Source organism: Vanellus vanellus (assembly GCF_965231255.1).
Source record: "Vanellus vanellus genome assembly, chromosome: Z".
Lineage (NCBI taxonomy): Eukaryota > Metazoa > Chordata > Aves > Charadriiformes > Charadriidae > Vanellus > Vanellus vanellus.
The window spans coordinates 50,189,936-50,216,855 of record NC_138908.1 but is presented as its reverse complement, the minus strand read 5'-3'; the positions used below and the strand labels follow the sequence as shown (position 1 = coordinate 50,216,855).

The 26,920-nt window shown below is 39.2% G+C and overlaps 1 protein-coding gene across 1 annotated transcript in view; it reads right to left on the bottom strand.

The window, feature by feature from the left end:
* The window catches only part of TJP2 (tight junction protein 2), a gene marked incomplete at its 5' end in the record, with an annotated part of 35,793 nt that extends 11,071 nt beyond the window's left edge, over positions 1-24,722 (bottom strand). The window contains 12 exons of the mRNA XM_082497980.1: positions 1,231-1,339; positions 2,110-2,260; positions 4,286-4,352; positions 4,865-5,004; positions 5,118-5,226; positions 6,248-6,401; positions 6,553-6,656; positions 8,193-8,772; positions 9,519-9,621; positions 16,595-16,719; positions 18,641-18,694; positions 24,717-24,722. Of these exons, the coding sequence (XP_082354106.1) occupies positions 1,231-1,339; positions 2,110-2,260; positions 4,286-4,352; positions 4,865-5,004; positions 5,118-5,226; positions 6,248-6,401; positions 6,553-6,656; positions 8,193-8,772; positions 9,519-9,621; positions 16,595-16,719; positions 18,641-18,694; positions 24,717-24,722 (1,702 nt within the window). The remainder of the gene's footprint in view (positions 1-1,230; positions 1,340-2,109; positions 2,261-4,285; positions 4,353-4,864; positions 5,005-5,117; positions 5,227-6,247; positions 6,402-6,552; positions 6,657-8,192; positions 8,773-9,518; positions 9,622-16,594; positions 16,720-18,640; positions 18,695-24,716) is intronic.
* Positions 24,723-26,920: the final 2,198 nt, after the last annotated feature.

Below are 26,920 nucleotides of genomic sequence, written 5' to 3'. Positions count from 1 at the left end.
ATTTTACACTTGAAAGAAAGATTAAGCTGTCACTCTAGAGAATAGTTTTGAAATTCTTCCCCTCCGCTCAAAAAGATGCAAAAAAATAGTCTCCACCTCCATTGTCCTACACACACATTATCAAAGAACGTTCTATACTTGTACACATACAGCCCTTACAGCTCTGATGGCAGGAGGTACTTGTACCTACCAACCTTTTCATGGTTTCAGCTGGCATAGAAACTTTTTAGCAGCTAGTACTGTGCTATGTTTTGCATTTGGGATGAGAAATACTTTTGATAGCACACTGGTGTTTTTTTAGTTATTGCTAAGCTCTCAAGGCCTCTTCTGCTTCTTACATCACTGCACCAGCAAGGGCTGGGAGTGGACAAAAAGCTGGGAGGACACACAGCTGGGACAGCTGACCCCAACAGACCAAAGAGCTATTCCATACCATGTGACATTATGCTTCAGTATATAAAGCTGGGGGAAAGAAGGAGAGGATGTTCGGAGTTACGGCATTTGTCATCCCAAGTAACTGTTATGCACGGTGGAGCCCTGCTTTCCTGGAGATGTCTGAACACCAGCCTGCCGGTGGGAAGCAGTAAATGAATTCCTTGTTTTGCTTTGCTTGCCTCTGCAGCTTTTGCTTTACCTATCAAACTGTCTTTATTTCAGCCCACAAGATTTTCTCACTTTTACTTTTCTGACTCTCTCAGCTATCTGAACTGGGGGGAGTGCGTGAGTGGTCCTAGCTGCTGGGGGTTAAACCACGACACACCTTCCCAAAGTGAAAGGCAGCTATGGTACTTCAATATTACAGCAGGCTGTGTCTCCAACAGGAAAGAAAGAGGCTTTGCTTACTCCCTAACTGTTCACCAATAAAACTATTTGCTGCTATCCGACTGAATCATTTGTGACTGCCAAAGGCACAGCAGAAAACACATACTAACAGCAGATCTTGGACCAGCTGCTACAGACAGAAAAGCAGAAGGAACAAGCAATACATTGCCACTTTTCAGGACTAAAGAGAGATGGATGAAAGAGATGGAGAAGTGCTCTGAAAAACATACCACGTGCACACCTGTATGACCCTTGTGGTATAGATTACAGCTATCTTTTAAGCTACTGAAAAGGATGATAACTAAAAGCTATCAAGAATAAGCACAAGAGAGATTATTTGTAGTTTCACTGACAAAACAAAGCTTAAAAGCTTCACGGATATACACAAATTTTGTTCAAAGCACCTACCTTCGTATTTGCTTTGAGCCAAAATTGTCACTGTTTCACCTTTGGGAATTTCTAAGAGATATAAAACAGCATCTTCCCGAACAACACCTCTGAAGTCTTGAGTGTTTACCTATGTACCGAAAAAACAAATTAAAAATAAAAATAAAAATCAATACCTGAAAAATTGGCAATAAAAGGAATAACCAAAGATTTTTGTTTAATCTAAAAAATCTTAAATATTCTCTTCCCTCGTTACACCTTTTTTTTTTTTAAAGTCAATATGGATGTCTGTTGCCATAAGGAATATTTTATTCCAGCCATTAACAGTAATCTTTCTGAAATAACAAGATCCTGGATGTGTACTACACAATTGTTTCTTCTACTTTAAAAGCTTCCAAGAGGCCTTGAAAAATCAAGGCTATCACAAAAGAAAACAGGCAGAAGAGAAAATTACATTAGCCTCCTATTTGAATTTTCAGAAAAAAAGAGGAATATGTAAGAGGACAAAATGGCATAGAAGATATAATTCAGAAACTAGAAAAATAAATCACTGTTATCCAAGGAAACTGGAGAAAGAGGAAAGAAGAAAAACATGCTGTCCTCAATTTTTCCCCCTCCAAGACTAGCATTGTACAGAAAATTTATTCTACCCTCTTGTGTCATTTTTTTTATTAATATTTCTCCTACCTACCGCTTCCACAGAATCTTAAACAAAATAAAGCTTGATAAACAATTCTCCTTCAAAACCACATTTCAGCAGGATCCCTCCACCACACATACACAGTTCCAAAGCAGTAACTTGGCTTCCAATGATTGTAATTTCTTCATTTTTCCACTAAGAAGCAAACCAAAAAATAAAAAAGTGATTTGCATTTCAGGGGCATATACTTATACACATACCTTAAGAATCTGATCTCCTTCCTGCAGTCCCTCCTGATCAGCTGAGGTGCCTTCTTGAATTCCAGCAATAAATATCCCTACATCATTTCCGCCAGCCAGTCGTAGACCCACGCTGTCTCCTTTCTTGAATCTCACCATTTTTGTATTAGGACTACAAGATTTACAGGCAGAAAAAGGAAGTAAGCACAGATGTTAGGCATATGACAGTAACAGGTTGTTAAGAGAAAAAAGTTGTGTCCCTTTCAACAAAATCGTATTATTAATATTCTTAGCCCCTTTATTTTGCTATATATGCTGTATTTACCCAGGTAACTCTTTACTGAGGGAAGGAAGCAGAGAATGTGCATTTTTCAGAGTGGAAACTGAACTAGGAAGAGCAACTAAGTGCCATACACAGCAGGAAAACAACTCCCTGCATTCAAAGTCCCAAAATAGTTGCCTTGCCTATTGGATCCTCTTGCAGATTAGCAGTTGGGTTTTTTTGTGAAAACAGCCTGAGTTATAAGTAGTCATACCCATTGTTTTTACCTCTGTATGCTTGAGAACTGTCACACAAATTAAATTTAAACCTGTTTTCTCTGCAGTTTAACATGTTTGTTAGACATATGTCTCAAAGTTTTCTTGTAATGAGAAGTATTTCCAAGTATACCCTATTGGTAGGTTAACAAACAGTCCTTTCATACTGCAGTGGGAGAAGCCACTACAATAGGTTCATCTTTTTTGCTATCAGAAAAGCTGTATGGTTGAGTGACCTTCCAACATAGAGGACAGTACTTATCTGTCAGCCTTTCTCAGTAATACCCTAAGCCTGTATTATAAATTCACCTTCACCAAAATAATCAGTTGATTAATTTGCACATCCATGACAACATACGCAGGGTCCAACCCAGAAAAGATCTGAGAAGAGAATTCATTTGAAAAAACACTCCAAGCTACAGAATATCCTCAAAACTTTATCTTTAGGCTCCTCCTTACAATCTCAGTACTCCACTCAATTTCTGTATTTGGAAACTCTCAAAAGAAAACATGTGAGTTGACTTCCTATTAATACAGTTTGCAACTTATAGTTATCTTAATCGTTAAAGAATCAATAGTACCAGGTTCCATTTGACCACTTGTAAAAATAATCAAAAAAACCCCAAAAAAGTAAACTTTGGAGCAATATTTTGTTTATTTCCAAGCAGAGACTGCAATATGGACTGCACAGCCTTGGATTTGAAGAAAAGTGACCAATTTCTGTACAGAAGTTTCCAGCTTGTATAGAAACACACATATGTTTGGCCTTGCCTTGCAACAAGCTTGTTTACAAATTAAATGGAGGACAATCTCTTTGTATCTTAGTATTGCAGGGAAGGGGAGGGTTGTCTTTTGTGTACATACAAAATAACAGAAAAGGTGGTAAATGCATTTCCATAGAACTGCACAGGTTAGAATGGCCCTCTGCTCAAAGCAGGTTGTTCAGGGCACCTTGACCAGTTATGCTTTTGAGTATCTCTGGTGGTGGAGATACCATAATCTACAAGGGAAAGCTGTTCCAGTGGTTAACCACCTTCATAATAAAAAGTTTTCTTCTTTATATCAAGTCAGTATTTCCTATATTCCAGCTTGCGTCCCTTGCTCTTCATCCTATTACTCTACCCCTCTGAGAAAAATATGGCTCTGTTCCCATCAGATCATTGCAGACAGCAATAAGATGTCCCTTCAGCCCTCTCTTCTTCAAGCTTAACAACCCAAATTTTCTTGGTCTTTTCTCGTATGCCATATGCTGCAGCCACCAACTCCCTATACTTACTGCAGTGTGTCACTATCTTTCTTGTTCTGGGGAGCCCCAAAATGGACATAGTACTCCAAATGTTATATCAAGGTGCCAAATAGAGCAGAATAAAAATATAAAAACATACCGTTGTGTATGTTACCATGCAAGCCCAGAAGCACAGGCTGTTCTATACCTTCCAGGTAGAAGGCAAGTCTATACTTTCCAGGCAGATACTTCTAAAACTAAATTTAACTCAAATATGGTCAGATAGAAGCCATGTCATCTCTTCTTGGCACTAAGCTATAAAGGGAGTATCATTCCAAATGAGCAAAAAAACCCAAAAACCCATGCAACCAAGAACAAGGTACAGGTCACTGGAAGAATACCGAGTGCAAAAGAACATAGCAAATGCTGCCTTACCCATATATTGCTTCATCTTCAGGGCTGGGTTTAAGAACCGTTCTTGTAACTGCTTTTGATTGAGACACTACATGTGGAAAAAAGCCAACAGATGTTACTAAGCTATTAAAAAGTTATAAATGGCGGCAATTTTTAGTTATCAGATAACAATCAAACCCTCCACGCCAAAGACTGATACAGCTTTAGAAGTCAAGCCTCTCTTTGACTAGAATTGATTTACTTCCTTTTTTTTTTAAATTCTTGAAAAAGAACAAAAAGGTCAAGGGAGGGATACACAACTCTTTCAGGCAAGCCAGATCAGATTTCAGGAACAGCTTCATTTGGCTGCTTACGGCAACAGGCTACCGTAGATGCCCTAGGAGAGTACTGGCTTTTTGAAGTGGTAATTCTGATAAGCAACTGCCTTCAAAAATCTCAAGTGTTTCTTCTCTCTCTGCACCACAAAGCAGTGACAGACCTTTTCTCTGTGTCAGGATGGGGTTGACATGGAGAGTATACTAGGTATGTCAACATGACTCAAGAGAGTAGACATTCTGTGGACAGGGGAAAAAAAGGCAACCAAAAACTTCAAACCCTGACCTGCTGGGTCATCTTGGTACTTCAGTTCTTTGTTTGTGTCTACAACTGTAACAGAAGGAGTAGCAATGTCACCGGTCGACTTGAATGGTGTAGGCATTGCTCCCATCCTGGACATCCTACTGGATGGATCATCTTTTGCACTAAAAGAAAGAAAAACAAAAAAAGCATAGTGAAATCAGGTAAGAAAGCCATGCATTTTAAGAATTTCTTTTGACAAGTATTAGAAAAATGGACTAAAAAGATCATTTCTTACTTTGGTTTCTCTTTCAGCTTTTCATTGGATGAATGCGAATCTAGATCAGAATGATGTAACCTGTCATCTTGAGGGGAGAATGATCTGTTTGACTCTATTTCAGAAATGTCTGTAAAGAGAGCAGCAAATCAAGAAATACAGGATTTGTTTAACGTATCTGCACATCTGACCACCACATTTATTTAAAAAGCTCTGACATAAAATATGCTGAACCTTAAAGCCTTCTCCTGTTCCAAGTTGGATTTGACTTGTGTTCAAAAAGTGCTGTATGCCTTTTAGTGCTTCCACGTTCCTATGCCCCCAAAAATATTTCATAAAGGTTTCGCACAACCTTTAGGAAACACACTCGACACCACACAACTACTTTGAGCATACCACAAACTCATTAACTAGTGTTAGCAGCCTTTTATTTGAGGTCTTCTGGAGGTTCCCAAACAAGACCACCTTCACATTAACAGTCCGCGCATCATTGCTTTTCAGTGACAAAAGAAACAGAGTAGCCTTCAGACTTGAACCATATCTCAGTCTTCACAGTACAACCTACAAAAAGGTGCACTCAATATTCTGACATCAGAGAAGCAAGTATCTTGCACACCATAATGGAACATCCTACTCCCCTAAACAACCATTCCAAAGCAAGATTATGTTGAGCGATACAGCTCATACACTGTGAGAGATCATTTGTATGAAATAGATAGTGGAAACAGAAAATAGTTGTCCGAGGGACTTATTTCCTGTTGTCCTGATATTGTTCCCTCCTGCTGAATGCCGTTATAAATGTTGATGCCCTCAGAAGGAGACACCAGTCCAACTCACTTGGTTTTAAATCTTAAGTCTTTTCTTAAAGCAACTGACTTGCTTGTTCTGAGAAGGTTGATTTTGCCAGACCAACATTGCTTCTTCTATCTCTGTCCCTGCACCAAATGTAACTATACAATTACTCCAAAATTCTTTCACGTAACAGATGTGGGCTTAATGCTTAATTTACTGTTACTTAGGTTTGTTTGTCTTTTGTTACTTTTGTTGGTTTTATTTGAAGAACCTAGTACCACTCTACCACAGCAAAGCACTATAAGCTCCATTCTGTCCCTGCACAGAGTCTGGAACTTTTTATCAACATTAAACCTCACCATCCATTTCTGAGTCACTGTCATTCAATGAAGGAATGTTGAGCAGTGTCTGTTTTCTGTCCCTGAGGACAACTAGCTGGAGCTTTCCCCGTGACTTCTCAATCAATTTTCGGGCATCAGCTAAAGACATGTTCTCTGTCACTGTACCATTGATCTGGACATAAAAAGGCAACAATAACACTGTAAGTAAACAAGTCCATATTCAGCTCAAGTTTAATAGTGAACTTGACTATAACATGGCTTACTGCAGCATAACCACTATAACAAGTCCCTGCTAAACTGCTAGCAGTACAACCAGAACAGACCTTGAGAATGATATCCCCTTCATGAAGGTTGCCATCTTTGGTTGCTAGGCCAGTACGGGTCATTTCTTTTATGAAGATCTGACTTCCAAGCCGGAGACCATATTCTGCAATCAGGGAAATAACCCAGTGTATCTTAGAAGATAAGCAAGGATGCATTTTTTTAAAACTACACGGTGTACATGCAGCACATCCCGTTACACCATGAGAAAAGAAACAATTGCAGACTTAGTAAACCCACTTAACCTTAAGCTAACTCTCTTATTTCTGTGCTGTCACCACAGTAAGAACAAACAGCAGTCCAAAACCAATCACAGATGGATGATGAGTCTGCAACTTCAACAGCAGAACAATGCCTTCATTTTGGAGGTGCTTATTAACATGCTGGACTAGATTCTCTCTCTGCATCATATTTTGCATGATGTAGAAAGGGAGGGAAAATTGTCAAAACGCACTAATAGAAGAGCTGTTTTATTTTACCAATTGCTGCATGCTAAGTCTGTCCTATTGGTACCCCAGTAAGTGTCTCAGTTGCTTCAGGCAAGGGATTTCCACCAGTGTCGTGTGTCCCCCCCCGGCTTTTCCTTTGATCCAAGTTACTTGGATCAGTGTATTTGCTACTTAAAAAGAAAGGCAACACTCTTAAAACACACACATCCTAGAACAACTGAAAAGGAAAGAAACAGGTTATCTGCTTTAAAAAATCACCACATTTGAATGAGTCTGCAGAATACCCATATGAATGGCAGAAGTTACTAAGGAATTACTAACTACATATAAAACTTAAATATACAAATAAGGATAAATTTAAGGTGTCTTTGTTATCTGCATTATCTTTAGAAGGGGAAACATTATATGCAGGGGAAGAAGAGGAAGGAGGGAAAAGGATCCTGGCCAGAGTCAATGAAAAAAAGAGGTATGCTCCTGCATACCAAACTTACATGAGAAGAAAATTCTTACAAATCACAACAGGGCAGACTAGAAAAAAAAAAACAACCACCCACAAAACCCCCACAAACAAGCCACCACACTCCCTAAAAAAAAACCAAACAGAAAAGCATGCGCAACCTAATCTCAGATATGCTTTATAGCACAACAGTCTTTACTTCACAGCATATGAGAGATCAGGCTTTTAGCTTTCATTTACACACCCAAATACTCAGCAAGGAAAGGCTGTTTCAGATGTTGCTATTTCAGTATTCTTTAACTACACTATTAAGTATTCAGAACCAAACAATCCTTGGAACTAATTCAATTATAATGAAGGGAAGAAGTAAGTGCACTATTAAAGGCAGAGTGTACTCTTCACCCTTTGTAGCTGACCCTTTTGTAGATGCGCCAAGTGTAATCTGAATCATGATCAGATCCATGTCTCCCACCAGAACCAGAAGAACAGGGCAGAGCAAATGGAAAACCAAAGGACACAGTAGCTTGAAAAGACTGAAACAATGTGGCTGAACAGTTCTGTGTTCAACAGTAAAGTTCAAGATGCTGGGGGAAAAAGCACCCTAAACCAGCCAGGAAGAATGAAAGACCAACTTAAGCAATTGGTTAGAACACTCAACATTTAACCTGTAAAAGCAGAGAATATTCAGCTCCTCTCATATTAAAAGTCAATTCCTCTCCTCCCCTACTATACCTACCTTCATTACGTCTGCCTTTTGTTAAGAGAACACTGATCGGTCCATTCTGATCCTGCGGTCCTAGGTACTCATGTTGATGGTGTATTTCAGGTGAAGGACTTCGGGAACGAAGCCTGTCCCGACTTCGACTCCTCACTTCCCTCCCATATCTAGGATCAGGTTGAGATCCATGACTATAACTGGGTGGGCTGTAGTCTCCTCTGTAGTCCCGTTCATAGCCACCATCCCTGTCAATGCTCCTTCCCCTGCTCCGATCTCTTCTATAGTCTCGATCCAAGCTCCTGTCAACGCTCCTACCACGACTTCGATCGCGGTTGTAGCTGCATTCCCTGTCACGGTCTCTGCTTCGGTTACGCCCTCTGTCTTGTTCATGTCTATAGCTCTGATCCAGGCTGTTTCCCCAGCTTTGGCTGCGCCCTCCATTACCACTATGCCAGCTTCTGTCACTATAGCCACTTCGAGCACTTTTGCCATCAAATTCTGCATGGTCATCCATTACATCTAAAGCTCTGTCCTCATAGTCAATCGAGGGGCTTCTCCTCAATGCAGCAGCCTGCACTTTCCTTGGTCTTTTCACCACCTGTTCAGTGCAATACAAAACAAAACAAAACAAAACACCCTCCAATGGTCAGAATATGAAATTCAACAGATGAACAGTCTTCTCACTTCAAATAGATGTTGGTGAGGGAAAAAAAAAGGAACAAATTTCTATTTATAGAGCCACCAGTATATTAGATTATTTGGATGTGCAGAGAAATATTTGTTAACTGGGAGGATAAAGAAGAGTAAGAGAATTTAAAAAAAAAAATCAGATCAGGAACCACATTCTTTTACTTATGCAAGAGTGTGAGTAATGAATACTTCTTTTCTTTTTCTAGATGACTGCTTATTTTCTTTTTCTAGATGGCTTCTAAAAAATGTGACAAGGCCCCAAAAGACAGTTGTAGCTGCCCCTCTCAACTAACGAAAGCCATGTGGACAGCAAATTCTTGGACAAGGTCTCTGTATGCAAGACATCATTTGCCTCATGTAACTTTCATTTTTTCCAACTACCATTCATTATTGAGTAAAATTAAAGACTGAGGACGTGTATTTTATTCCCAGTTTTTCAACGGGGTAACTTTGTGCCACTGTTGTTTAATTTCCATTCACTTCACCTGTAGAAACTACATCTTTGCTTTGTTGCATTTACTTTGTACATTCTATTGGGTAAAAGCTTACTTTACTTTACGCATTTATAGTACGCTTCATAAAAGAAAACCAAAATCTTGACTGCTTACACACGTAAATACCACAGTAGGGTGAATACATTTGTAATTTACTTACAATGGTGGCCACTTTTCCACTTTTCCTAAGCTGCTGGACTGCAAAAGAATGTGGAACATTTTCCATTGGGGTCCCGTTAACTATGACCACCCGGTCATTTTCTCTGGAAGAGGGGGAGGGGAAAAAAAAGAAAAAAAAGGATTTAAGAGGAGTCTTCATGAAAACACCACAACAAAATGACTTTTTCTTTTTTTTTCCTCAGAGGGAACCTATAGATTTCATTTGTGGGAAACCTCGGCTGGTCCGAGGGATCAGAATGTGAGTTTAACATTAAGCTTGAGCAGGTATCCGTGTACCCTTGAAGAGACTGGGGAGTCCTGAGAAGAGCTAAGCAAAAAGATAAGGGTTGGCAAACATCCTGGCTTTGACCAAAGCATGAACAGCGTGTGATGTGAGAGCGTATCGGGCAAAAGTAGAATGCTAGAATATATGCATAGATAAGCACCTGGGTAAAAGAATATAAAAAAGCACTGCTTGTTAAATAAAGAAATTGGATTGCTGCAACTTGATGTTCAGTGTCATGTCCGTCCCAACAACGACAACTGGTGAACCCAACGTGATTCTAAGGAAGAAGATGACTGGAAATAGTCGTGGGGATGGAGCCCAGTTAAGCTGAGGATAGCGGGCAGAGCTGTTGATGGATCCGGATCATATTTAAGAAGACACCTGTAGTAGGTGAGCCACTGGGGACATGGGAGGGAAGTCAAGTAAGGAGGAGCAGACTATACTCTCCACATGGACGCTGTTGTTGAAACGGCAAGGTGTAATCCTCCCTGAAGTGACTTTGCGAAAAATGCTATTGTGGCGAAAAGAACGGGGAGTAAAAGTAACATCGGTTACAGCATTTAGTATAACACAATGAATAAAGCTAGGGAAGACTTTATTTGAGGAAGCTACACGCGGCTCAAAAATGGCTGTTGAGTTGTTAACTACGTGGCGACTTTTATTAGAGACATTAAAGAACTTTAAGGAGCAGAGAGATTTAGCAAAAGGGAGTGAACAGCCATCCGCAGCCTCTGCGCCGTTTGTCTCTAAACCTCGTGTTGATAATTTAAAGGGGCAGGAGATTGCTACTCGGGAAAATAAAGGACTGCTCCCAATGAACACAAAAGATAAACAATATAAATATGTATTACCTCGCGACCAAGTTGCAAGTGAAGGTGCTAACTGATCAGGATTTGTATTGCCTAAAGACCAAATCAAGAGCAGTGAAGAGGTCCAAAAGTCCCCTCCAGAGGAGGTGCTCATATCTTGTGAACCTCCTAATCCACCGTTCCCTTATCCACCTTTGCCCCCTGAATCAGACAATGAGGAGGAAAGCAATTTGATCGACTGGGGCAATTCTCCTCCAGTTTCTGTCCCTTCTGCCCCACCTCCCCCTTGTCCTTCTCCAATTGATGTAAAATCGCAAATAGAACAAGGGGGTCCTCTCTGTTGTTCAAAGTATCCCCGAACTTGGGACTTACCACCAGTTCAAGTGATGGTTAAACCCTGAAACCCTGTCCGATTTTGGAGGGACGTGAAGCAAAAAGCGATGGAATTGGGTGAATGGGACTTGTCAAAGAAAATACCTGTTTCACTTTCTCATGCCGAGTCTCCTAGTACTGAAATTGCGGAGCCTGCTGCTTTTCCTGTAGTAAAGAGGTACACAAGGTGCCCCTAGACGCTTGGGGACCAACTGGCAAAGGTTTAAGTGCCTTACTGATAGGAAGATCTAGTACCACCTTACAAGGCCTCATGGTACATGTTGGAGTGATTGATGCTGATTGCACAGGACAAATATGTGCCATGGTATCAACAGCTACACCACCTGTGACTATTGAGAAGGGAAATCGACTTGCTCAGTTAATCCCATTTCAAAGTTGTGTTCCACAAACGAACAACGTTACACGTGGTAATGGTGGTTTTGGCTCTACAGGAAAGCCACAAATCTATTGGGTGCAAAGAGTATCTAATCAACGCCCACAAATGCATTGTGTTCTTGAACTTAATGATGCCACCCCCAAGAAGATCCGACTGACTGGATTATTAGACACTGAAGCAGATGTGATGATCATCTCTTTACGGGAGTGGCCTGTTACTTGGCCATTAACCTCCAATGCCTTGGGAGTTGCAGGACTTGGAGGAGTTGCCAATAGTTACATGTCTACTAACCCTATTGTGTTTGTAAACTCAGAAGGGCAAAGGGCTACAGTGCAGCCATATGTGACCTCAACTCCTTTAAATCTATGGAGAAGGGACTGCTTAGGCCACTGGGGAGTTTGCATAACTAAGGCTTTTTAGTCGGGGCTACTGTCTTGCAGGGTGTTTTTCAACCCACTTTAGCTCTAAAATGGCTAACAGAAAAAACGGTGTGGGTTGATCAGTGACCCCTTGGCCAAGAGAAATTAATGGCCATGCAGTCTCTGGTAATGGAACAACTTGTTGCAGGACACATAGAGGCCTCACATAGCCCTTGGAATACCCCAGTATTTGTTATCAAAAAGAAATTGGGGAAATGGAGATTGTTGCATGATTTGCGAAAGATTAATGAAGTCATGGCAACAATGGGAGCACTACAACCGGGATTACCTTCGCCTACTATGATACCTATGGGGTGGGAAATTGTTGTGATAGATTTAAAAATTATTTTTTTTTTACCACCCCTCTGGCAGAACAAGACAAAGAAAAATTTGCATTTACTGTTCCGTCCGTGAATAACATGGAGCCTACCAAAAGGTATCAGTGGAAAGTGTTGCCACAAGGTATGAAAAACTCACCTACAATTTGTCAATGGTCTGTAGCAAAAGCATTGACCATTTACCTTCACACCTACTGATTAAATTGGGCACACAAATAACCTCTGGACAAAAAAAAAAATCTCAGTCGTAGAAACCCAGTGGAGGGCCCCACGGTGTTCACAGATGGGTCAGGAAAAACTGGAAAAGCTGCCATTGTCTGGAGACAAGGAACACAATGGTGACATAAGATCGAACATCAAGAAGGTTCGCCCCAAGTCGTAGAACTACGAACAATGACCATGGTGTTTCAGAGTTTCCCCGGCCCAGTCAATATTGTGACAGATTCAGCTTATGTGGCCAGTCTGGTACAACGTTTAGATAAAGCTTTTTTAGGTAATGTAACTAATGAATTACTGTTTGGTGTATTGAAACTGTTATGGATAACAATACAGAGGTGACAGCAGGAATATTATGTGATGCATATTAAAAGTCATACCCAGTTACCAGGATTTATTGTAGAAGGCAATGCACAAGCTGATGCTTTAGTGTCTGCAGTGGCCCTGGGACCTGTGCCCAATGTTAAACAGCAAGCGATAGCATCGCATAGTTTTTATCATCAGGGATATCGTGCTTTAAAACATCAGTTTAATCTTAGTAATACTGAGGCCCGCAATATTATTGCGGCCTGCCCCAATTGTCAAGATGAACACGTACCTGTATATTATGGCACCAATCCATGAGGATTACGCGCTTTACAGCTTTGGCAAACTGATGTCACACATATTACTGAATTCAGCCGTTTGAAGTATATACATGTATCAATCGATACCTTTTCTTCTGCCCTCGTAGCCACTGCTCACACTGGAGAATCAGCTTGAGATGTCTTACGCCATTGGCAGCGTGCATTTTCTGGTTTAGGTGTCCCACAACAGATCAAAACTGATAATGGTCCTGCTTATGTATTGCAAAAGGTAGCTTCTTTTTTACAACTCTGGGGCGTGACACATGTCACAGGCATCCCCCACTCACCCACAGGTCAGAGTATTGTTGAGCGTGCACACGAGACTCTAAAATGCCTTTTACAAAAACAAAAAGGGGAATGATAGGGGAAACCCCTGAAACACGATTAACTGTATATGTATTAAACTTTTTGCAGCTTGCTGATGATACTCCTGCTGCGATGCCACCCCTTCTTTGGTACTTTGGTTCCCTTGTGATCCAGGAACAGGTGAGTCCTGGAGCAAAAGTGCTGCTGCGAGACCTAATAATCACGGCATCCTTTTTAGACCCCAGAGTGGCATCAGCTAAAGCGCTCACTACGCTTAAGAAGCTCAGGTGTTGGCTGGCTAAGCAATCTAATGCTACATCTTCAGCTTTAAGTAGTTTACTACTAGATGTAGACTCAGTTAGACATGCCACACTGCAGAATCCAGCTGCAACAGATTTCCTGTTGCTGGTTCAAGGTCATGGTTGTCAAGATTTTGATGGGATGTGCTGCATGAACTTATGAGACCGTTCTCAATCTATTCATGCGTGCATACAAGAGTTAACGGAACGAACAAAAAAGTTAAAGGAAGAGGATGGGTTCTTCTCTTTTGATCACCTTTTGCAAAACTGGGGACTCTCGGGATGGCTGGTTTCAATGGTCAAAGCAAGATTAATAATATTGTTGATAGCTGTAGTTGTGCTAATGATGGTGCCATGTCTCATCTCCCTACTGCAAAGGGCCCTGCAGCGGGTGATGGGGGCGGCATTTGTAGCACAAATACAAAAAGGGGGAAATTGTGGGAAACCTCAGCTGGTCCGAGGGATCAGAATGCAAATTAACATTAAGCTTGAGCAGATATCCGTGTACCCTTGAAGAGACTGGGGAGTCCTGAGAAGAGCTAAGCAAAAAGATAAGGGTTGGCAAACATCCTGGCTTTGACCAGAGCATGAACAGCGTGTGATGTGAGAGCGTATCGGGCAAAAGTAGAATGCTAGAATATATGCATAGATAAGCACCTGGGTAAAAGAATATAAAAAAGCACTGCTTGTTAAATAAAGAAATTGGATTGCTGCAACTTGATGTTCAGTGTCGTGTCGGTCCCAACAACGACATTCATTCACTCTTAACAGGGAGTTTTGCTTAAAAACTGTTTGTTATACAAACACTACAATAGGTGAATACTAGAAGCAGCTTTCAGTATGTTTAAAAATTAGACTTTCAGTAGCGGTGCATACCTTTGTACATGTACAGTGTGGACAGCAAATTCTTGGACAAGGTCTGTGTATGCAGGACATCATTTGCCTCACATAACTTTCATTTTTTCCAACTACCACTCATTATTCAGTAAAATTAAAGACTGAGGACACGTATTTTAAGACCAGTTTAAGACCTTGCCATAATGTCAAAGATTTTGTTTTTTAAAGAATATTTGTGACGACCACTAAAACTCTTTTCCAGGGAGCTTCAAATTGCTGCAGCCATAGCAGTATTCAGACAAATACTGACAAGTACCACTCCAGTATACTTTTCTGAAAGACTGTTATTCAGGTCCCATCTCCTGTGAAGAAAGACGACTGAGGGGAAGAATCCCAACCAAACTGTATACACAAAAAGCCCTCCCTGCCCTAAGAGAGAGGCCAAAAGACATCACAAACTTGTCTATTCAGACCTCCTGCATGTCAAACAGACCATTAAGACTTAACCCAGTCACCCCCAGGAGACAGCCCCGTAACATGATTAATTAAAAAAATGTATCTTGCAGAAAGGCATTTCAGCGCAAAAAGTGCAGGAGAATAAAAAAAAAGTACCACCCCTCATATTAGTTTATTCCAGAGTCTACTCAGTTACTAACCTTACAGTCCGAACATGAGCTCAACCAATTACTGGCTACTGTGCTGTTTTCTGATAGATGAAAGAAATTTTTAGTAACAATTATTTTCTCTTCATTGTAATCAAGTCACATCACAATCTTCTTTTTAAATAAGAAGATTACATACTTTAAGCCTCTCTTTGTAAAGCACTTTCTCTAACTCCTGAATGATTTTTGTGCCTCTTCCCATACCCTTCAAATTCCTTTTACTGAATGAGTATGCCAGGACAGCATCCTATATTCCAGTATCAGGTTCATCTGCGCTTTATGTGAGAGTTAAAATAGCTCTCTTCACAGTCCATACATACACAGTCCGAATCAAACAATGTAACACTGCATCAAGAGCTCCCATCTATTTATGTCCACTCCACCCTAAAAAGGATTGCAGGATTGTAATTCCCCCAGACTTGGAACGTTAGGCCTATATTCCTTGGTTTGTTAGAAGAAAGGCTTTGCATTCAGTTTTCTTCAGAACGTTTTTTGTTTGAATGTCCCCAAATTGCTTGGTATTGCCTTGTCATCAACAATTTACCTAAGATTTTACTTAATTTGTGGACATGGTTTTATTCCCAAATCACAGGCAATTATGGAACAGGGTGGATGATAGTGATGTTGTCCAGGGATCACTGCTATAAAACAAAGGTTTTGTATGTTTATGTTGAGGATGGTTTGTTATTTGCTTCACAATAATCCTTTTATCCAGTCCTTCAATAACTACTGCCCTGTCAGCTTTTTCATTACCTCACCAATAATTTATGTTTGGCAAAATAGTCAGAATCTACTCTTTTGAAGTACAAAGTACTGCACAACTTTGGCATTCTTCCACATTGTCTAGTCCTCATCAGGTATTCCAGGTCAAAGCCGAAAAACTCATCAGCAGTGGGCTAGAAATTGTTCATCTAAGCCTACAGATTTAAAATTACTTCTCTATGATAGGTGTTGCCTCACCAAGTATAATGTTACCAGGAGGACTACGGAAACACTTTATTTCCATATTTTTTTCTTTCAAATATAAAATAAGTATTTAGCAAACATTTTTGTTTCTCTTCCTTCCCCCATTATTGTTCCTGACACCTTATGAGAGAAGACCCTTCTCTGGGCTGACTTAAGCCATTCTCTTGAAAACTAATGATTGATCACTAAATGTATTTCCTGGAAGAAGAACAGGGTGAATGATTTAAGATAGTAAGTATTTCTACTGTTTCTTTAATAGAAATGCAATCTTAAAAGAAACGTACTTAAATATAAAAGCTTTCCAACACTACTGAAATTTAATTTCTTACAAAATGTCAAATAAAAACACCTCAGGGTGGAGTTTGTCTTGTTGATTTTTCCTTTTTTTTTTTAATTTAAAACAGACATCCAGGTTTTCAAGAGGACATCAGATCTTAAGTGGATTAAATCACCAGGATTTCAACCAAGCCTGTCTGAAGGTTTTATATATTCTGCAGCTATGCTCCTCAAAATATGCCAGACAGAGAAATAAGAAATTGCTTACTGAAGTAATCCATCTGCTGGACCACCAGGGAGAACATCTGAAATGACTATCGATGTTTCACCATTTTCAAAATGAGGGTTATCTCTGCCGCCAGAAACTGCAATCCCAAATCCTCGTTTTGAATCCTTTATAACAAAAATAAATACAAAAAAACTCAGTTCCATCCATAGGAATTTTGATAGGGAGAAAGAAGAGTAATGTGAAAGTTCCTGTGACAGCACTCTACCTAGGTATTATGTAAAATACGATAGTTGTGTGCAGAGTTGCAGAAATACACAGCACCTCTAGATTTAAAAAGGAATGGGTTTACAAATCCAGGGAACAAGACAACATGTTCCTGTGTTCAAAAAACTCACTCTACAGCCTTGCGATGGTTAGTAATCAAGCAAAGGACTCACTAACTCAGCCTGCCTTTTGGTGCACTATCCCACTGATTATTTGTACCAAATTTAGCATTAGACAAATCTGTTTTGTTAGTGATGCTTGGGAAAGTGGAACAGCTTTCCCAGGATCTCATATTCACTATGATTGCTATCTAGTTTGTAATAACTACTTACTCCTTGATGAGACTAAACAAGATCATGGCTGATAACAAAAAGCAAGCAGTGAACTTGTGAATTCTCTATAATTATTCTCTCTCACAATCAACTACTTTAAATTCATAATTTACGTCAAACCTGTCATCATAGAAATATCAGATCCATAAAAGCCCTAGATGGCATTCATAAAATCATAAGATGGCATTCATAAAATCACTGGAATACTTAAGAGTGTGAAGGAAGCATGCCTATAACACTAGACTGCACAACTGTTAGCATAACTGAATGGCAGACAAGAAGGTGTGCGCAAAACCACACATTTTGTTAAACACACAGGTTTAATATTATTAACTCTTTAACATAGACCTCCTATCACTATAAAATACAAATTATGCCATATTTAAACAAAATGTTGTAACACAGTGGCAAAGTAATACACCACATTAAACAGGGCTTTTCCCCCAACTCATACTCAGTGTGTAGTTCATCACACGCCAGCTTGTGTTCCACTAATGTCAATATTAAGTGGTTATTTCTTTGATGAGGAAAAAAGCAACTTGCCACTTCAGTAGTATAAGCCTGTGTCTCTGAGGCAAAGAAGTAATCCTCATTTACAAGATATTAAAGATCTGAAAAGTTGGAAATTACAGGAACTAAGGTCTACTTCTGCAATGTTTACTCCTGTCTATCTCTGTAACCTGAAAAACAATCCTTTCCCGACAATTCAGAAAAAAAACAGGCTGTGTAGGAAAGATCGCTAATTTACCTTGGGTCATCGAGTTGAGTTCATTGCAGAACATGTGAAAAAACGTAAGCAGCGCAGTACAGGCTGCTCACTGAACCCAGATGATCACAACAGCTGGGAAGACCACCACCCCACTGCCAAAGCGCACATTCTGTACCATGATGTGGCAGCCCAGCCATGAAAGAACTCAGAAGGAAGCGGTCTACTTTTTTTAATTCAAAAGGACTCTACATAATGAGGTACTTCCTCTTTTCTTAGAAAATCTATTAAAAAGCCACATCTATAGTCCATGTATTTTAGATATTTTGATGACAGCAATTTTCCACTAGATTCTACACTTGTAGATATTAGAGTATTTAAAAAATAAATACAATCAGTGGAATCATGTTCAGTGATTATTATAAAGCTTGGACATTAACCACAACTGCTTGACAGAACCATCTGCTTTGTTTTTAAGGTTATTCAATGATGAATTTAGCTATGTGATTGGCATGTGGTATATTATACTGTCATTATAAAGACCGAACAGTAGCAAATGTAGCACTTAAATTGTTAATTTAATTCAATCCTAACATTAATGAGTCATGCTATTGTATGAGTAACTAGCAATTAAGCTTTAAAATGAAAAACATATCTGATTTGGACAATGAATTAATCCTATTCTAGACTCAGATATGCTAATAACATCTACCATAAAACTTACTTAGACTAAACCAGTGCTTGAATATTTGAAAACTAAAAATATAACAGGCACTCACTCACCTTTTGTAAGGTCACAGTGTACTGTTCCCATATCAGCTCTTCCATGCCTGGGGCCTGTTGCACACAGAAACCAATTAGTAAAACACAAGGCATGCAACTATCTAAATTAAAATGTGAAATACCCCATTAAAACACAGGTATAAAAATTATATGCATATTCTAATAATGTGGTAGAGTTAGTATGAAATGTACGTATTCCAGTTAACGATTCTTTAAAAAGGCAAAAAAATATCAATAGGTCCGGGGTGACAGAATCCCTTCACATTTCACTGGTTTAACAGCTAATTCTGATTTTCTGGAGAAGTCTCATTCAGCAAAAGCATTTAATTCAGATCCCACTAGCATTGTATAGCCTCAATTCAAATAACACTCAAAATACTTAAGAAAGACCTCTCCATTCCAGTATGCAGTAAGATTAGCAGTTGAAACTGAAGTTTTCAAAATAAACTAGCCTTCAGATCTTTTGCTTTTGTTAAATCTTTTGGGGATTTAACAAAACATTTTATCACTATGAATTATGTAACTGAGTATTTAGGTTCCTCTCAAGAAATTAAATTTTACAGGAAAACACAGTGTATCGCTATATAGCACTGGCATACCCATTTCTGTGACACTTCTCAGAAACACTTTCTTTTTTCCACATTTCCAGTTAAAACTGATCCTGAACTGATCAGTTTATCTTACATAATATAACCTGAAATCTTTCCAACATCACAGCTTAAAATATAATGCAGAATAATCACCCAGCTGTGGTGCATCATATAGCACACAGCCAGCCCCTTCAATGCCTGCCCTGTAAAACCAAGAAAAAAATGAATCACAATATTTGACATACTGCAAACACTTCAAAAGGCAAAGCACCCATTGCTGAAGAAAAATCCACACACTGCAAGAGTACATGCATACATATACTCAAGCCATAGGTTTATTTGTTTTTACTGGTAAAAATGGTCATCTTTCTTGAGAAGCTAAGAATTTGCTCAGAAAACTGAAAGTCAGACAGAAGCTCAGTTTTGACTTAATGGTCTTTTTAAGGGCATTAAAGGGATTACTGGCAACTAAATGCCAAAACAATAGACAGAGAAGTGACACAAGAAGGGTATCCCTGTACTTTAAAGCATCCCCCCATATTTCCAGAGTAAAAATCTTCTGGCAGTACACAACTCTTTAACAAGCTATGGATGCTTTTTCTCAAACGCAAAGAATCCTGTGATGTATTCTTCTAGTGGATTCTGAGCACCCCAAAGAAGAATTAGGTTTACATTTTCTATTGCACATTCACTGTAGTGAGAAACAAAATGTAAGTCCTGCTCAGAGTTCCTCAGCAAACATGCAAAAGATTCAGCATTTTTACCAGAAATTTTACAACACTGAACAGTGTTAAATTTCCACTGTTCTTCCCAGAACTTTTTGGGTCCAATTAAAAAAAAAATAATTTAAAATAGCTGGAGGAGAAGATGGTGTGTATTAAAAATAATACAAGTTAGTATTTCTGAATTTCTACTTGTCTAGATCTCTACTAGAATTTCTACTTGTCTAGATGTCTACACTCTAGAACGAGTGGCATTTTTAACTGTCAGTATGAAGACATATATGTCTTGGGCCAGTGAATTACCCTGCCGAAGCAACTGGTGAAATTATTTTATCTGACATTCCATGTAACCGGGTCTAATCCTTCAACTAGCTGACACTGAACTTTCTCACTATATGTATTCCCTTACACAGAGAAACTTCCATAAGTAAAAAGTTTCTCCTTAACTAAGCACTTTTTCTGAGCTGCTGTGATGCTGTGGTAAATGGAATTGACTAGGTTTGTTTGTCTGGCATGTATGAAAATGTATAAACATTTTACCTACTACTGACCCTTGGCTACATCATCACTGTCCTACTTTTCTATACGGTATTTCTAAGTTCTGCAGAAAACCAGTCTGTGCTAAAGAAGGGCCTCGGTGTCATTTAAATTCCAGTTGACTTCACTGAAGAAAGTTTTAGAAATGAAAGACAGTATCAAATGATGGGTAAAATTTGAAGGACAAGCAGGTGGGTTCAAATTTTGTAGAAGCAGGGGAGATGGAAAGTCTTGTCCGTCCTTCTCACTGTATAAAAGCCTCAACAACTTAGATGTGTAACAAGAACATCACTTACATTCAGTTTGCACTGTACAAAGTTCTTATCAACACAACCTCTCAGCCCAGGCAAAATAGCAAAGCAGGCAGGATGCAATCAATGAGAGCTTACTACCCATGGGGACTAAGAGCAGCATAGTTGCCTTACTCTTCCAGAAACTCTAACGCCATGCCTTCCAACACACTGTCTACTAAAGTAGCATACTGAGAAATGACTGCCTATTCAGTACAACACTGCAGAAGAAAGACTGAGAAAAGCACAGTGAAGATACTGGATTTGTGGGTATGAAACAAGTAAGCTTCCAGAAAACCAGGCCTCACACGGGCGGTGGCACAAGCAGAATCTTGTGCACAAGAGAGTCACATTGTGTAGTATATCAAGGCATCATAAACTAATGCGGTTAAGTTTATTTTGCCCTGACAAGTAAGTCTCATGGTACCTGGTGATAAAAATAAGTAATAAGAATGAAAGAGAAACTACTGCCTACAGACACTACAATTAAGGTCTTGCAAGGTGTTGAGCCTATAGTATCATCTTATCTGTGCCTAGAAAAAATTACTCCTAGTATCAGTAACTGTCTCAGGTACTTTCTGTGTAAATTTGGGGGGTTTATTTTTAGCTTGAAATTGTTACTGAACATTAAACAAAAGCTAATTAAATGGCAAGGGGAGTCGGAACTAGATGATCTTTAAGGTACCTTCCAACCTAAAATTATATGATTCTGTAAATAATTCACTTTTAAATTTGTAAGTATTTGTTAAAGTAACACACTTTTAGAAACCACTCCTTGGGAAACTATCTCCCATTTGCTCTATGCTATTTTAGCAACAGAAAATACACTATGTATTTGCAAAGCTGATTTCATGCAACCTAATTACCAAGATGACAGGACTAGTTCTGCCATACTGATAAAGCTACGCCGGCTCTGCAGCACAGTTCAGAGAACTGAACGGTCACCTTGGAAGCCCATAAGGCACAAAACACATCTGCGCTCCCTCAAATCTCTAAGCAATAATCTCTTTTACATTATAAAACGTACTGCTGCTTGCCATTGCCACGATGCTAACCCATACTGACAGATTACCAGAGAAGAGAAGATTGAAAAGGAGAAAGAGACTACAAATGTTATAAATCATCATGATCAAGTTGAGGACTTGATCAAAACTAAGATTGAAGTCTCCACCACAATCGCAAAATTCATGTATTCTACATCTAATAATATGACTTTCCTCTAAATGCATCAAATGATGGGCGACCAAAAGCCTCCGTCACCTTGCCAATTACTTCATAGTTCATCTGTAAGGAAACACAAATGGATCCTAAGCAGCCTATGCATCCCTTACAGGATCGCAATTTCACTGCAAGATCACACACCAAAACAGTGGAGAAAGGTAAGTAAAATGGTTGAGAATCTCACCTCCAGTTACTAATAGTACCTGTTCTGCAAGTCTACTCAGATTTCACACAGCAGGCTACCTGCTGCAGTAAATGCAAATTACTGTAATTAGCTAGTCTAAATTCATTAGTGACTAAAGTCAGTCCATTTCTAATTAGAAAACTGTAGTCAGGATTTGCTTAAATCTGCCTAATGCTCACACACCAAAATGACAGGTGCTTTTACATACCCAAAATAGACTGCTTAACAGAATCTTTGGCAGGAAACTAGTCAAAGTGCTAAAATCATCTGCATGCTACGAACAGGCAGCTGTTGCAATTCTCACTAACAGTCATCAGAGATTTATGCAATTACTTGCTGCCGAGAGATCACCGAAGACAACTTCATTCACACTGAAAGAACAAAACCCAGAAGACCTGCCACAACAGTTATCTGGCTACAAAAGTGAGTTGGAGAGGGGAGGGATAGACGAAGGGAGGAGGGGAAGAAAAGACTCGGAGCAAGATGCAACAAAAAGCAACTCACGTGCCCTTTCAAAATCCCCAACTTTTTGACTGCATGTGACCACATTCTCTGCAGAGCTTGAGCTGTCTTCATTGTTGCAGGATATAATCTGTGAAGGGACGCTGTACATCCCCGTCTTTTCATCTGTTTCCACCACTCAACAGGGTTATGTAATTCTAATACAATAGTGCCCTACATACTCACACAAATCCCGCTGCCAGTTTCACACAGAAACACATCAAAACCACAGCAGGGAAATCTACCAGGAGTTCAACTAACTCTTACTTTAAGAGACCTCAGGAAAAAAGCAGTACTGTAATCTTAGGTTGTTTTTTTTTTTTAAATAAAAATAAAAATTAAGTGTCAGGAACGGATCAATAGGTAGCAAGTTATTCTTCTCCCAAACACATATGGGTTCACTCCAGCAGGAACCTACTTGAAACTTTAAAAAGAAAAGGCTTAAGAAGCACAGTTCAGATTATTTGAAAATTCATACTCTGACTATAATATTTTATAGTAAAAATTACCACTTGAATCCATTTTCTTGAGTAATGTTGTGGTTTAGCAGCCTCTATCAAGTCTTAACAATTTAACTGCTGAATCCAGGAAGTCCTTATGCAGAAATAACTGTATACTTGTGAGCAATCCCTTCAAATTACATAAACACACTTGCAGAACCATGGACTTGGCTCCAACAAACAAAACGGAAGAGAAACAAAACCGTAAGAGCTGCAAATAACAGACAATCCCTCTGCCCTCAAACATTTAGTAAGATATTCGTAAGAATGATAAGCTAATCATACAGCCCAACAGACGACTTCACTGGAAAATAGGTCAAGCTATCAGTTCCATCTATGTCGCATGAATGCTGTGAAATTTAAGCCTTAAGCAAACCTTCCCCCTAGTCTTTATGTAAGTTTCATAAGCAGTGAACAGATAGGAACACACGTCAAGTTCACTACACAACGTTAACCAAAACCTCTATCCACAGATTGCATTTTTCATTAGTGGAACAATTTAACTGCTGAAAAGTAAGAATTCAGACAGCAGTGGAAGATGTGGAGGATTGGGGTGTTTTTTTTTTTCTTTTTTTTTTTTTTATTTGTTCCCCCCTCCCCACCCTGTTTTTTCCATTTAAAATTAAGACCGAATTCAATGTCAAGTGTTTCAATAGTGACCCCATCCCTGCGCTAGCCAGCAGAACTAGTATGAACACAGGCTTGCACCCTCAGGGCTGACCTGCTGAGGGTGAACACTGTTCAGCCTGCACCAAGGGAGTCCGGGATAAGTGCACTGACACCAGCCTCTGACAGGAGCTTCCCCCTTCCACAGCATGCGGATGGAAGTAGTTTAAGACTCTCATTAGAGTTTGGTCAAAATAGTTTAGAATACCCATCAACATTTCTAAAGAAAAGACTCATTCATCTGAACAGACTCCCATTCACAGCTTCCAAAACTGTATTTTAAATTTATTCATGTATTTTTACAAGAACAGCAGGAACCAGAAACAAACATAAGGATGTATTTGAGACCTCTCTAACCCTGTCTTAGCTCTCCTGCTCTCATCCGCCTTGCCTTGAGAAAGCTTCAACAGCACTCCAAACAGAGAAATATCAGGAAAAAAAAAAAAGGCTGTGATGACATGGAGAACAAGAATGGTGAAACATTGTCCATGAGCTGTAGTCATTATAACAGCAGAGACTCTTCTTGGTTTTGGACTGTCTTTTCTCTAAAGGAAAATTAGAGACAGATTAATTGACTCCAGCGAAATTTAAAAGGAACCTGAAAAGAAATTTAAAAAATAATCAGGAAGTCTAGGAGCATCACTGCAAGTGTCTTGAATAGTCACAACAGGATCTGTGACAAGACCAATGAGTTAACAGAAAGGTGAAAGCTTTTGCATGTGGATATTTAATGTTGGAGGAAAACAGTTTCTCCAGGATAGGAATTCCTCTATTCACCTTTTTAAAGTAAGATGGAAAGAAAATACTATTATTTTTTTTTAACTAAGAAAGAAGTACCGTCCCAGATACTGTCTTTTGACCTTACCTGCATGCCTCTTCACAAAGGGTAAAGGAAACCAAAGCCTAACTTCATCCCCAGCACAAGATTAGAGATGCAATTACAACCTTTCACATTTCACACTTATTTCACATCTATTGTCCACAGACATTTAAAACTGAAACTCTTTTTGAACGCAAGCTAACTCCAATGACAGACATACACCTTGGTTCTTTAAGCTTCCTTATCTCGGCTTGATCTCCCCAACAGAAAAGGTAACTAGAAGTATTGTCAGTTTTAATCTCTTCCTCTCTAGCCAGTGAAGAAGAAGGGTGTTTTCTCACACATAATCTAGACAAGGCTGTGTAAGTAAGCAGAAGGGAAACCTTAAATGGTCTTTTTGGCTCCATTACAGAAGTGACGCACACAAAAAAAGCGTTTCTTCCCCACACCCACCTGCTACATTTGCTACCACGGACTTCAAGGATAAAAACCTTGAAAGCTGAGTCCAGGTTTTCCTTAGACAGACTGCTTTACTGAAGATGATGAAAAACTTCAAGTTTAATGAGAAGTCATCCACCTGGTAAAGCATGGGGACAGAAGCTCTTCTAGCCACTGATAATGAGCAGTCAAGTGGAGGGACTCCAGAGCTGCACCAAGATGTCAGCAGCATACCTGCTCTCAAAGATCAGAGACATTATCAGAGGATTCAGAAACTGCCTTCACATGTCACCTGCCTGCATAAAGATAATTATGACAGACAAAACTGAATGGCCCTAGATTTATAGGCATTCAAAGATGCTGATGCACTTCAGTTTCTGGAGATTGCCCAAGAGATCTCTTCAACAGGAAGTGGAGGCTGAATGAAATGAGAAGCAATCTGTACCTCAGCCTGTAGTGTGAAGGTCCACATCTCCTTTTTTCAGCTGTAGGCCGTAGATGACTATTAAAAGATGATCACGTAACACAAGCTGCATATCCAGAGCCTGTCAAGTATTCTTAATTAACATAGTGAAAAATGAAGAACAGGACTGTTACCAGGCTCTTCCCCTGCAGTAAGGAAGGACACTCAAGCCACTTTGAAGTAAGACGGCTCTAAGTGTTTTCATGCAGTATCCACACATGGTACAGCACATATTTGATTAGGATCTAGGAAGATGAGAAAAACTCTTTATCCATGGGTCTTTTACATTACAGCCAACATATCACAAAAAAGGAGGTACCTTGTTTTCTACCAAAATGCTGTAATTCAGAGAAGCATTTCCTACTTTTTGTGCAGGCTCCTGCACCGATACAGCAACTGCCAGAACAGCAACAGATTGTCCTGACGAAACAAGTTCCCAGAATAATGAGTGGCTCAGATTAAAGGAAGAGAAGTGACAAAAAATGGTTTGCAAAAGATATCCTCTAGGAGCAACTTGCAATTCCTCTTCAACAAAGCAGAAACTCCTTTTTTTTTTTTTCCCCTCTTGGAGTCATGAAGGCAAAACACACATAAGGGACTACTCCATGTTAAGAAATCATCAGTTCTACTTTCACATTCCAGTAAAATCAAGATTGATGTTAACATCAAGATGGTTATATTATCAGGATGCAGGAAGTTTACAAAAAAACAAAACAAAACAAAAAAAACAAACAAAGTCACATATTGTTCAAGTAAGTATACCTCTGCACTGGAATGACAAGTTTTGAAGCAGAAAAAAAATTTCACATAGAAATGAGCTGTGCAGACAATCCTTTCTTCCCCTTCCCTCCAATGCAAAGTTATCAGTTAGATATAGCCTTTGCTGTTTCCCAGGTTATTTGACAAGAACAAATATAACAGAGCAAAGGTGTTTTTTCGGTTTTTTTTGGGTGGGTTTTTTTTTTTTTTGTAACAAGCACATTCATCATGTATTATCAGACTTTGTGCAAGAAATATTTTTTTCCAAAATGCATTTAGAAGCAGTAATCTCAAGACAAGGGTTATCTAAAAAGACTTATTTAAAGAAAATATAAATTGAGCATAACATTTCTAATTTGTTCTTCATAGATTTGGTAAGTTGAATGTCATTACACAGAAACAAACAGAACTGTTTTTAATGCAAAAGAAGTGATGATGTCAAAATTTTTCTTAATCACATTGCACTTAAAAGTAATACTACTCACTTGCTATAATTTGTAAATTCTATCTACAACAGCACTGGCAAATGCTACATAAGTACAATATGCCTATTCCAGTCATTCAAAGACTAATCTTTACTTCTTAAGTT